We start from the raw sequence: 13,222 nt of genomic DNA, 5'->3' as shown, positions 1-13,222 counted from the left end.
AACATTTATATCAATTGAGCAATAATATCTCCACAGAGACCAACAAGCGGGGAATCGAGAGAGATCCATCGAATCCATGCGCTCTGAAGGTTTAAATACAGTCGCCGCCAAACCAAGCGCCAATCATGATCTGACATAGGCTAATCCACCGCACCTGCGAATAATTCGAAATGAGAGAGAGAGAGAGAGAGAGAGAGAGAGAGACAGACAGAGAGAGAGAGAGACAGAGAGAGAGAGGGGGAAAGAAACACCAAACACACTACACTACAATTACTCGTAACATAACAAATATTTTTATCTTTGCCATCATGACAGCACATAATATCTCACTAGATATCTTTCAATGTACTAGTATTCAGCTTAAAGTTCAATTTAAAGGCCTAACTAGGTTAACTAGGCAAGTCATTGCACAACAGTGGTTTGTTTTGTGTTATCCAATAGTTATTGCAACATACCCTTTTAGTTCTATTACTAAGAGTAAAGATAAAAAATAAAAATAAAGAAAAGATTAATGAACGACGCATTAAATAAAATAAGTACAACAAACAAATAAAGCAAACAGAACAACCTCTTTACCTTCCACCTCACCCATGGGACTAATACATTCTACACTGATGGTATGGTCAACACTGCATGATTGATCTGGTTAGGTTACGAAATTAAGATATAGGAGAAGAGGAAAACAAATCTTATCAAAGTTATTCAATTGATTTACCAACAGGAATCAATCTTTTTCCAGATGCATTACCTTAATCGTTTCTTCCAATCAGAGTTTAGACGGTGGGGTGGTTTGTTTTGAAACCAATCAAAAACAGTATTGACCTTAAACAAAAATAAGACATTATGCAAAAGAAAAAAAAATTATAGAAGTACGGAGAAACATGCTCACTTAAACATTACTTTGGAAATAAATATCAAATATTTCATTGGAGGGCTAAAATTTTTGCCTTCAACTGTAGATTTATTACAAACACTATTGATGTTTCTATAAACAATCAGTGAAGGCTTTATTTCAAGAACATGGGTGGGTTAAAACAGAACTCGCCTCTATTTTAGATGAATAGAGTAATTCACATTCATCCCTCATTTTTGGGCTGCGGTAATCTATATTAGCAGTACTGCACTGCATGAACACTGTATGTTTGCAGATAAACTATTTAAAGGGCCATGACAACCCCCACTTTCGGTTAAAGTCTACTTCATAATTTTTTCAAAAGATGCATAATTAATGGGCGTGGAGCTCCGCGAGCATCAGGCAGGAGTGGGTGTGGCCAGCAGGGGAGAAGGGGAGCGAACAACTGTTGTTGACAGTTTGCTCACAAAATGAGACACAAACCGTGAGGAGACGCATGAGTTTATAGTGTACAACGTTAAAATGCAAAGAAATAAACAGTAATTTAATGCCCTGCTACATTTGTTATTTGTAATTTCATATACACATAACCACAATTTAGATATAGTGTGTAGATAAGTGTGTTCATGTAAACACTATAAATGAGGATTCTCTCTCGATCCCCAGGTCTGAATGCAGACTCAGTGCAGCAGGTCTCTTGACCTGTCTATTTTAACCATTAGTCCTGCTGGTAATCTGGAGGATTTAGGCAAACACAGCAGCATGGCGATTTGTCTGAATGTGAACGAACTCCTGATAAAAGTCAACGTCCGCCATTCTCTAATTCTCGTGCTGCTCTCCCGACAAAAATGCTTGCAGCACACACACAGCTTTGCTGTATGATCGGCCCTGACAAGATCGCGGGGATAAAACATGCAACAAACCCTGTGGATCATGGAAACAAACACATACGAGCCTTCATGAACGGCTACTGCGTCCCGTTGGTCTGTGTCTCACAGCTTGCTTGAAACTGGCAGGTCTGCCTTCGGAAAGCACGTGCTCTCATGAATAATTAAGCAGCCAGCTCTTCTCATAGGATAAGAAAACTCCGCTATGAATAATAATGAGAAACCGACGCGTCATCATTGCACTTGCAGTTCTGCGCTACATCGCCGATTTTGATCCCTCCCCAAAAATCATTTTAAACCCGGAAGCTGAAATTAGCTGATAAAAGCTCAAAATTATCCAGTTTCCTCCACAATTAAAGCTGACAGGTGCCAACACTGTCTTAACTGATGCTCAACACAAACAAATCTGTTAAAATAAAATAAAAAGTTCTCCAGGGTGTCCTGAACCTTTAATAAAGTCCATGTCAATTGACATTATCATTTGTGGGATGCACCAGCCCAACCTTGCATCTCACAAATGAAAAACCCCTGGAATACAGAATGTAGTCTTTTTTATTTATTTATTTATTCACAGTGTTTGAGAATCAATTTCCAACCAACTACTGTTTTCTCAATCTTTGAATTAAAAAATAAGGTTTTTTTTTGCCCGTCCTTAATTTGCGTGTTTGTATCTTGTATTGTATCAGCTGGTACCGTAAGCTGTGTGTGAAGATGTCTGAGGCCGAGGACTGGTCTCCTGGAGCCAGTCTCATCAGTCTCCAGATGAGGATCACACCCAAACTAATGGGCCTCACGTGGGACGGTTTTCCCCTTCATTACACTGATCAGCATGGATGGGGTTATCTGGTCCCAGGCAGAAGAGACAACCTTGATATTTCAGAGGATAATGAAGAACCGGTGTGTCCATACAGGTAAAATATAACTACTAATGTGTTTATTAGGACAATATGAAGTGACTAGACTGATAGATGCTTTTCAGGGCGATTGAGAGCGTCTATAAGGAGTACTGTGAGCAGAAGGGGAAGGAACAGCCTAAGTACCCGGACAGTCCTGTTTCTGATGAGCTCATGTTGACGGATACTGCTGTTTGGCAGACGGTTAGAGCTTTGCATGTCACTAAACAGATTTTTGGTATGATTTTGTTCTTTCATTCATGTCTAAGTGTGTTTGCTGCATGTGTGTTCTGTAGGTTGAAGAAGTGAGCCGTCTGGAGATGTTTGATGATGAAGCACTCAGTACAGCAGCCCCATCCAAGAGGATTACGGTTGGCTTCATTTAAAGCTTGTGCTATCCAAAAGGAAAACGCAACAATTAGATTTTTAACACATATTATTAAAGGCACTATATGTAAGATTATTCATTAAAATATACCAAAAAAAACACACTCAAACAGTGTTATATATTTTGTCTACTTGTGTACTTCATCACAAATGTGTGGAAGAATGTACAAATCCAGATATAAAAGCAGTTTTAAATACTGAGGTAGAGTATGTGCCGTATCGACATGATAATGATGTCACAAACCCTCGTTTTCCTGTTTGGTTTGATAGAAAACAGGGAAACACTTTGATATGCTGTGTGTTTTATTAGTCTGAACAGAGCAGCATTATAACAGAAGCCTAAAATGTTTGATAAAACATCACTGCTGTTTCTCCACATGATTACAAGTGGAAGAAACAGAAGCAGTGGACTGTGGCGTAATAAAAGCTCTGCTGCATCATGCCCTGCTCCTCTCTTATTAGCAATTGCTTCAGAGATTTCTGCAGGATTTCTTTAGCATATAAAAAAAGACCACAATTCCCATTATAGGCTGATTTCACACAGCCGCCATTTTAAAAGCGTAATCAAGGCTGCGGTGGGAAGAAACCCGGAAATACTGCATGGGAACGTTGTGTACCTGGCAGTATATCTTATCAGTGAAGAGAAAGTGACACAAATTTATCATTTCACTGCCTTCTGAGTGACCCGAAAGACCATTCTGAATGTATAATGGATATTAGATCTCTTGTCTCTGGATATTAGAACTCATTTTCAGCTAAGTTAAAGGAAATGCCACTAGTTAGCTGATGTTTTCTCTCCCAAACACACGTTTTAGATGCAGTATATTAAACTCAAGTTAATGACCTGACTCTTTTACTCTATTAGACTTGTCACAATACTGAAATTGATAAAAAGCATCAATTTCCGCTACCATTTAAGTGCCGCTGAGCGCGTTCTTAAACACCCGCTGATTTGCCTTTGGATTCACCAGCGCTCAACAGAAATGACTGTTATTGGCCATGCTTACCGAGTGCAAACACAGACGAGCGATCGACTGATCTTCGCTGCTTTAAAACACTCCAGTGTCCCTGTATCTGTGTTTGCACTTGGTGAAGAGTGGTGAACCGATGACCTTCACGGCCAATCACAGTCATTTCTGTTAAGTACTGGTGAATACTATGGCAAATCAACTGTGCTTAAGAACACGATCAGAGGCACTTAAATGTTTGCGTGAATTGGTTTTTAAAATTTCAATATAGTGACAACACTTTTACAGACAACACGAGGGTGTGCTACAAAGGACTGCATTGTTTTATCGCTCACTGGATTACACAGGCTGAAGCAGGAAAGCCCCCACGGTGTTTACCTGGTGCTATGAACTAAAGCCTAGGAGGACACTGTTAAAGAGATTGGGATTTTGTTTGATGCCTAATATGTTTATAACTGTTAAAATTAAACTAAACTGAATGATTTTAAAGTGATGTTTACGATATCTGCATTTTGAAATCGCAGCAACAGCTGGAGGTTTGTAGTCCACAGTATGTTGTTGTATTGTTTACAGTACTGATCCTATATCAAGATACACCTTAGTTTGTCATGAATACACACCCTCTAGTGGTGAAAATGACATACTGTGCCTTTAAATGCTGTATGTTTTTAATATCATTAATTTAATTTCGTTTTATTTAAATATATATTATTATTATTATCATTATTAAATATACTATTATTATTTAAAAAATATTATGTTTATTATGACTCTTTTTTTTCTTTAAAGAAATATGTTTATAGTAATATAGGATGTACGCATTAAATGTTTTGAAAAGGCTGAAAAGATCTTCTTGGTTATAATAGCTTTATTGTCTCATTAGAAAAAAGTAAACTCAGTATTCAAAAGCTTGAACGGAGAGTGTCCCTATCACCATGGAAATGGACCGTACAACGATGTGAACATTCCTGGATGCTGGTTCTTCAAGCTCCCTCATAAGGTGCAGGACTGTTTCTGTCCTCTACACACAAGGTGCATTCAGGCATTATATATGACTCCAGCTGTTTATAATTACAGGATGGAAACGAGAATAATGTGGGAAGCCCTTTCTCCAAAGATTTCCTGTCCAAAATGGAGAGCGGGACGCTTCAGGCGGGACGAGAGGGAACGAACGCCACACGCGCCCTGGAGATCAACAAGATGATTTCCTTCTGGAGAAATGCCCAAAAACGCATCAGGTTCGACACTTTAAATCTCTCTTTAAATCTTTGAGTTTCTTTCTGAACACAACAAAAGATATTTTGAAGAATACTATGGAAGTCAAGGGCTGTTTCCCAATATGCGTTCTTGTCTGTACTTGCGTTCTTGTGTCCTTGTGAAACGTCATCAACCGTCGCCAAAGTACTGTTTCAGTTCAAAGTTCGCATCTTGACGAGTACAGATAAAATTCCCGGATGTGTACTTGCTCTGCCCCTTGTGAAGCTCAGGTATCCCAGAATGCATTGCAGCATAACCAGCGAACGCTAATGCTGGAAGTGAAAAACCCTCAAGGTTTTAAAAAGACACCTTTACTGTGTCACAAAATAAAGTTTTAATAGTTTTTCAGGGGATAATGTAGTTGTTTTACACTCGAATTGGCAGTTTATTCAAAGAAATCTTGGTAACACTTTACAAAAAAGTTTATTATTGTTAATGCATTCGTTAATGCATTTACTAACATGAACTAATCATGAACAGCACATGTACAGCATTTATTAATCATAATTGAACATTTACTAATGCATTATTAACATCCAAGTCTTGCTTGTTAACATTAGTTAATCCACTGTGAGTTAACATGAACTAACAATGAACAACTGTATTTTCATTAACTAACGTTTACTAACATGAATAAATACTGTATTAAATGTATTGTTCATTGTTGGTTCATCTAAGTAAATGCATTAACTAACATGAACTAATAAACCTTATTGTAAAGTGTGACCGAGATCTTTGATGATGTGCCTCAGCTTATGCGGACTCCGACTCCCAGCCTGCCAGCAGGAGCTCTATCATCACACCGTCTTGTGAATATCTAGCGGACAGTTTTTGGTCCTTTAAATCTATTATTTGATCTCAGGTATATTATTTTGGCAGTATAGCACAGACAGCTGTCATCTCTTACCTTATGCTGTGTGCTTCAGGGCCATTTCTCCTCTGTTTTTGAGGTGATGTGCATAAGTAATCCTTTTATATGTCTGACGTGGTTCAAACACAGTGAATTATGTTTGATCAAACAAAAGAATAGTGAAATATGAAAACAATGATCGATCCCTGTGGCTTGGACAGCACCTCTCATCAGTTGGAATACAATAACTTTTGCATAGATTATGGTAGAGACATTTTTTTTTCCCTATGATTGCAGACATGTGCAGGAACCACCAAAATTAATTACAGCAAGCTAGACCACACAGAACCTAAAATTTGCACTTTCAAATTTGAGTTTATAAAAAAAAAATACAAAAAGCGCCTCTTTTTTTAGGTGTTTATTATAATACAGACGACATATACAGTTATTTTAAACACTTTCAATCGTGTTTTATGAAAATTCAAAGGGTTTTCTTTAAAATGATACCAAATTTTTGCATGTACACCTCTGCATGTGGATTTGGGAAGCTTTTAAATTTGGGTTGGCAAAATCCAGGCGGAAATCCCAAAATAGCAGCAGAGTTTAACTGGTTAAATAATTTTATCATTAATGTACAGTGAAGCCGATGAATCCATGGTGAGGTATGTGACGTTATAAAGTACACTGCCGTTTCATTTGAAGACGTACCCGACTTGTGTCCTTGCGATCTCAGGAGTTCGTTCTTCCAAGTCTGAACTTGGCAAGTCTGAACTTCCAAGGACGCAAGTCCGAACTTTGCGTACTTGATATTGAGAAACAGCCAAGGTATACGGCTACCAGCATTTTTCAAAACATCATCTTTTGTTTACATTAAAAGAAAGTCAAAGAGGTTTTGAACAAGCGAAGGGAGAATAAATCAACATAAGTGTATTTTTTGTGTGAACTATCCCTTTAATTCAGCCTTTTAGTCAGTGTGGGTCAGGGAATTTGACATATTTGGTTTATAGTGGGAAACCTGTGTAAAAGAAGACGTGTTTTGAATGCTTGGCTGATGTTTGGTCTTGTTTTTGCAGCTCTCAGATGGTGGTGTGGCTACGCAGGGCAGAACTGCCGCGCTCCGCCAGACTGTACGTTCATGACTGTATGTTCATCTTCTGGTGTATTTGATTGAGAACATCACAGCATGTGTGACCTTCTCTCTGCTCCTTCATCAGACATCAGGATTATGATGAGGAAGGACAGTATGGGGCCATTTTACCACAGGTCATCCCAGCAGGAACAGTCACCCGCAGAGCTGTGGAGCCAACATGGCTGACTGCGAGTAATGCTCGGGTACGACAAACATGGTCAATGACTGGTTTGTAAATATTTCAGTTAGTTAATTTTGTATTTTTATTGCATACAGTGCTGGATTTTTTTTTAGGGGGGAAATATCTCTTATGCTGTCAAAGACTGATTTGATTTGCTATAAAATAATACAGTGCTCAGCATAATTGAGTACACCCCATTTTGAAAATGGATATTTTTCTCCATTTTTCAGTGAATATAGGCATGTATTTTGGTGCGTTTAAACAAAACAGATTTATTAAACAGTTCTATTTAATTAAATAATATTTTAGTCAACAAACATATTTAGAAATTGAAAGGTAATACAATTAAATTTAAGCAAAATATCGCAGAAAAATACAACCTACAAAATGTTAACACAATTTTTCCAAATTTTATTTTTTTTTGCTCTTCTTGATTTTTTTAAAATTTGTATTTAATATTTTTCTATAACATATAAATTTGGGTGTACTAGTTTTTGGACCATTATCGTATGTTATTTCGTTAGATAAGCTCCAGATTTGGCTTCATACTGACTTATCTAATGTATATGCACAAATATAATATTGAATAGCTTCTTTTTAAAAATCTGAATTCACAAGATAGATTTGTGAGGGGTCTACTTGTATATGCTGAGCACTGTATTGTGAATTATTTTTATATTATATATAAATATATATTTATTTTTTATAGATTTTTTATTTTCTATATTTTTAAATGCAAATAAATCTTGTGATGCCAAGTCAGTTTAATATTTCTGAAGGATCAGAGACTGGAGTAATTATGATTTTTGGAAAAGAAAATCTCCACTGCAATGCTAAAATGGGTGACATTTTACGAATGACTAACGTTTGTTCCAGTTTTAAATTGTAATAATATCACTACATTACACTTATGATTTAAGTGAAAGTCCAAAATGAAGATGCCTCAGCGATGGAAAAAAAAAATCTCTAATTTAAAATCTGTATCTAAATTAGCTGTTGAAAATTTGAGCATGTAGAGAAAGCCATGAAAAATCAACAGGAAATTCGAAGTGGAAAATTGTACCACACTTACGACTTGTTAAAGTTATTTGTCATCAAATGTTCAACCATGAACATCTTATTTAGTATTTTTATCATTTTGACTTTTGTAATAATTTTGCCTTTTTTTCATAGATAAAAAATATAACCATAATTTTATCACAATTTTTTTGTCTAATGTGATGGATATTAGCTTCTGTAATGTTGACTCCATAGTGCTTGTTGTGTGTTGGGTTTAATTATGCATGTGTTTATTGTTTTATTTTGTAAGGTGTGTGTGCATGTTTGTTTTGTATTTGTTCTTCTTTGTGTCTGTGTGTTTGTTTGGTATATGTGTTTTTTTTTGTGTGTGTTTATTTTGTGTGTAAGTGTTCGTTTTCTGTGTGTTTTGGTTTGTTGTGTGTTTTTTGGGGGGGTGTTTGTTTGTTTGTTTGTGTGTGTGTGTGTTTCCAATCTGTGCAGTATGTGTACATGTATGACGTGTGTGTCTCTATGTGTATGTGTGTTTCGTCTGTGTATATACAGTATATGGTGTGTGTGTGCGTTTCTGATCTGTATGTGTAAATGTACAGTACTGTATGTGTGCACGTTTCTAATCCTTGTGTGTACATGGAAGGTGTGTGTGTGTGTTAGTTTTTTTCTTTGTGTCTGTGTTTTGTTTTGTGTGTGCGTTTTGTTTTGTGTGTGCGTTTTGTTTTGTGTGTATGTTTTTTGGAGTTTTTAAGTTGTTGTTTTTTTTGTGTTTGTGTGTTTGCAGAAGGACCGTGTGGGCAGTGAGCTGAAGGCTATGGTTCAGGTTCCTCCTGCTTATCATCTAGTTGGCGCAGACGTGGACTCTCAGGAGCTCTGGATCGCAGCTATGCTGGGAGAAGCACACTTTGCAGGAATGCACGGTACTCCAGATGCTGATTCTTGAACATTGCAGTGCGAGAGGAACAGTAGATTTAAAAAAAAAGGGTTGTCAGTCAGCTATTTTTAAAAGATAGATTTTTTTCCTCCATAACAACATATTCATATTTTTAGTTTCAAGAGTTCACACTTAGCTGATGATTGATCTTCGAGCCTGGGGCTCCTTCTGTTTGCAAGGCGAGAGGGGAGTTTGAGCTCAGGTAGATCTTGAGAACTCTCCTGCTGTAGTAGCTAATAAACAGATAGTGATTGCTCTTAAGAGATTTGGATTAGTCAATTAACTTAAGTTGCATGTTTTTGGATGGTGGGAGGAAACCCATGTGAGCATGGGAAGAACGTGTAAACTCTGCACAGAAACGTCAGCTGGCTTGGTAAGAACTACAACCGGGGATGTTCTTGTTGTGAGGCAACAGTGCTAACCACTGGGCCACTGTGTCACCCATCTAAGAAAAGAGGAGGAGTAGGGATTCTTCAAAAGAAGATGGTTATATGAAACTTAGGGTATTTTTAGTGGCTTAGGAATCGTCTGATTGGTGAATCATAAATTGGTTAATGTGGAACCAGCCGCAAGCAATCATAAGCACGTGATCCTCTCGAAATTAGTTTATTAATAAACTTCACTTAAAAATTGGATTAGTTTTTACATATTTTACATTGTTATTCTTCACCGCTGTTTCCATTTTCCTAAAATGTTTTGGCTTCTTGGTTTTATGAAGCCCTTCTCTTAAAAATCTGATTGGTCAGCTGCTTCAGTGTGTTCTGATTTGCTCACCCTCTATTAGATGTTGCCTGGAAACTTCACACTGGAGGCGGGGTTTATGTAAATTTGCAGTTGGTAATGTCACAAGCTTATGAAGAAGTTAATTAATTAAAGTAATTGTAGTTTCTACCAGCCATCTGTTGAAGGCGTTAAACAGTGAAAAAAAAACTTTACATTTTTATAGGTCCGGTGAAGTGCTTTGAAATGTACATTTTTTTTAATTAGATTTTTTACATAATCTCAACTAAAACATAAAGAGAGGGCGGTACATAGCGTAGCTCCTCCCCCTTAATAAAAAAACAACTAATAGTGCTTCGTTTATATCATAGCGCTGCCAGTGAGAGTGGTTGAGCTCAAGTGCACCAATGAGAAGTGCCATGAAGGGGGCGGGGCATGGCAGACACTAGAGAGCATTTGATTGGTCAGAAGATTTGATGTGAAACTGAAATGTGACGTGAAAATAAATCCCTAATCAATTTATGCAGAAGCGACAAACTGCAAGCTTTTGAATGTGTATATCAGTTTTATATTTTATAAATGCAATTTTTTTGGAGTGCTCTACTAGCTTATAGATATCCTTAAAACGAACAGACTGAAGGCAACATCTAAAATGTTTCATTTTGATTTCACAGGACCTTTAGTCAGTTTAAAGCAGTACATTGATTCTGTGTGTTTTGCAGGCTGCACGGCGTTCGGCTGGATGACGCTGCAGGGAAAGAAGAGTCAGGGCACAGATCTGCACAGCCGCACTGCCGATGCTGTGGGCATCAGTCGTGAACATGCCAAGGTCTTCAACTATGGGCGCATTTATGGAGCAGGTCAGCCATTTGCAGAGCGACTGCTCATGCAGTTCAACCACAGACTCAGCCAACAGGAGGCTGCTGGGAAAGCTCGGCAGATGTACGCGCTCACCAAAGGACTGCGCAGGTAGGCAAAAAACAGAACATTTGCACAGTTGTGGGTAAGGTTATGATAGTTTTAGACTTTGTTTTCAAATTTTGTTTCAAATTTTTGTTTTGTTTTTCGTTTTGAATTTTGTTTTCAATTTTTTTAATTGAGTTAGTTTTAGATGCAGATTTACTAGTTTATTAGTTTATATGTTTTGAAATTGCTTTGTTTTAGTTTAGTTTTTTTTTTAGTTTCAGTGTTGGTTTTATTTATTTTTTTTTATTTTTTTTTAAAATAAGGATATTTGTTTGATGCAAAATTCAAAATCATGTTAAAAAGTAAGAAGTTTGTGTATTCTGTAAGTCAGGGGTGTCCAAACTCGGTCCTTCAGGGACGGTTTCCTGCAGATTTTAGCTCCAACTTGCATCAACACACCTGCAACGATGTTTCTAGAAAGCCTAGTAAAAGGTTGATTAGCTAGCCCAGGTGTGCCTGATTGAGGTTGGAACTAAACTTTGCAGGACACCCGCCCTCCAGGACCAAGTTTAGACATGCCTGCTGTAAGTGCTTACTGGAGACACAAATCGTTTCAAATGATTCAGTCGATTTGCTGAACAAGTTCAACTGGTTCAATTAGAAGATCTGGATAAAAAGAACGATTTGTTCACGATCTAGATCACTAATACAGAAATAAAACCCTTTATTGGACACAAATGTGAAAAAAAAAGATCTATTTTTGTAATATAAAAAAACTATTTAACTGCTTAATATAGCATATAATATTAATATACTTAAATGATGAATCAATATTTTTTTATAATAACTATAATCATATTATAAAATATATTTTAGTTATTATTACAACACTTATAATTTTTATAATAAATATTATAGCATTTCATCATGTTACAAATTTTAATCATGCTCTAATATATTTCATATAACATTAAATTTACTGTTGCAACCTAAAAAAAATCATTTCTAATAATTATCGTGTAATATTAATTATACTTCTAATATTATTACTTTTATTTGCTCTTAATATCATTTAAAATATTACAATTATTAATATTATACATATTAAATAGTACCAAACTATGTTTGTATTATAAAAGATATTTCAAACGTATACAGTGTTCAGCATAATTGAGTACTCCCCATTTTGAAAATGAATATTTGTATCAATTTCTCAGTGTATATAGGCATGTATTTTAGTGCATTTAAACAAAACAGATTTATTAAACAGATATATTTATTAAAATAATATTTTTGTCACTAAACATATTCAGAAATTGAAAGATAATACAAGTAAATTCAAGCAAAATATTAAAAAAAAAATACAACTTACAAAATTTTAATAAAATTTTTCAACTTTTTTGCTTCTTGATTTTTCCTCCTTTTTAAATCTGTATTTAATATTTTTCTATAACATATAAATGTGGGTGTACTAGTTTTTAGACCGTTATCGTAAGTTATTTCATTAGATAAGCTCCATATTTAGCTTCAGTACTGACTAATGTAAATGCACAAATATAATGGTGTATAGCTTCCTATTAAAATATCAATTTAAAAGAGAGATCTGTGAGGGGTGTACTTATATATGCTGAACTCTATATATTAGTTAATGCTATGTGTTATTGAATGCACATATGACTGCTGATGTGCAGGTATCACCTGTCTGAGGAAGGGGAATGGCTGCTGCAGAAGTTGAATGTGAATGTAGAAAGAGCTGAAGATGGCTCCATCTCACTGCAGGATCTGCGGAAGATTTCTAAAGTGGCAACTCAAAGGTCTGCTGATCCCCCACATCACATCCTCATATATACAGTACTGAATACAGGTCTGCATGATACACTTGTGTTTTCCTTCAAGTACCACTAGAGGGAGCAAGAAGAAGTGGAATTTGACAGCGGGACGAGTGTGGACGGACGGGACAGAGTCATACATGTTCAATAAACTGGAGAGCATCGCTCAATCTGACAGACCGGCCACTCCAGTGCTGAACTGCAGGATTTCCAGAGCTCTGGAGCCATCTGCGGTTCAGGAAGAGGTTAGGCACCATTATACACATTAGGGCTGGACGATGTTGGAAAAAAACATACTTTTTCTGCAATATATAGTTATTAGCCCCCCTTTGAATTTTTTTTTCTTTTTTAAAAATTTCCCAAATGATGTTTAACAGAGAAAGAAAATTTTCACAGTATGTCTGATAATTTTTTTTC

At 36.3% G+C, this 13,222-nt stretch overlaps 1 protein-coding gene across 12 annotated transcripts in view; it reads left to right on the top strand.

Moving 5' to 3' along the window:
* The window catches only part of polg (polymerase (DNA directed), gamma), a 44,369-nt gene that overhangs the window by 22,951 nt on the left and 8,196 nt on the right, over nucleotides 1-13,222 (top strand). For all 12 annotated transcript variants that reach the window (XM_087311708.1, XM_087311702.1, XM_087311704.1 and 9 more), the window contains 11 exons: nucleotides 2,427-2,651; nucleotides 2,720-2,837; nucleotides 2,930-3,004; nucleotides 4,872-4,988; nucleotides 5,066-5,226; nucleotides 7,169-7,222; nucleotides 7,310-7,427; nucleotides 9,201-9,336; nucleotides 10,793-11,039; nucleotides 12,668-12,790; nucleotides 12,873-13,050. In XM_087311708.1, the coding sequence (XP_087167834.1) occupies nucleotides 2,427-2,651; nucleotides 2,720-2,837; nucleotides 2,930-3,004; nucleotides 4,872-4,988; nucleotides 5,066-5,226; nucleotides 7,169-7,222; nucleotides 7,310-7,427; nucleotides 9,201-9,336; nucleotides 10,793-11,039; nucleotides 12,668-12,790; nucleotides 12,873-13,050 (1,552 nt within the window). The remainder of the gene's footprint in view (nucleotides 1-2,426; nucleotides 2,652-2,719; nucleotides 2,838-2,929; nucleotides 3,005-4,871; nucleotides 4,989-5,065; nucleotides 5,227-7,168; nucleotides 7,223-7,309; nucleotides 7,428-9,200; nucleotides 9,337-10,792; nucleotides 11,040-12,667; nucleotides 12,791-12,872; nucleotides 13,051-13,222) is intronic.

Source organism: Danio rerio, chromosome 25 (genome assembly GCF_052040795.2).
Source record: "Danio rerio strain M-AB ecotype USA chromosome 25, GRCz13ab, whole genome shotgun sequence".
In the NCBI taxonomy this organism is placed as follows: Eukaryota; Metazoa; Chordata; class Actinopteri; order Cypriniformes; family Danionidae; genus Danio; species Danio rerio.
This window is presented reverse-complemented; position numbering and strand designations above follow the sequence as displayed.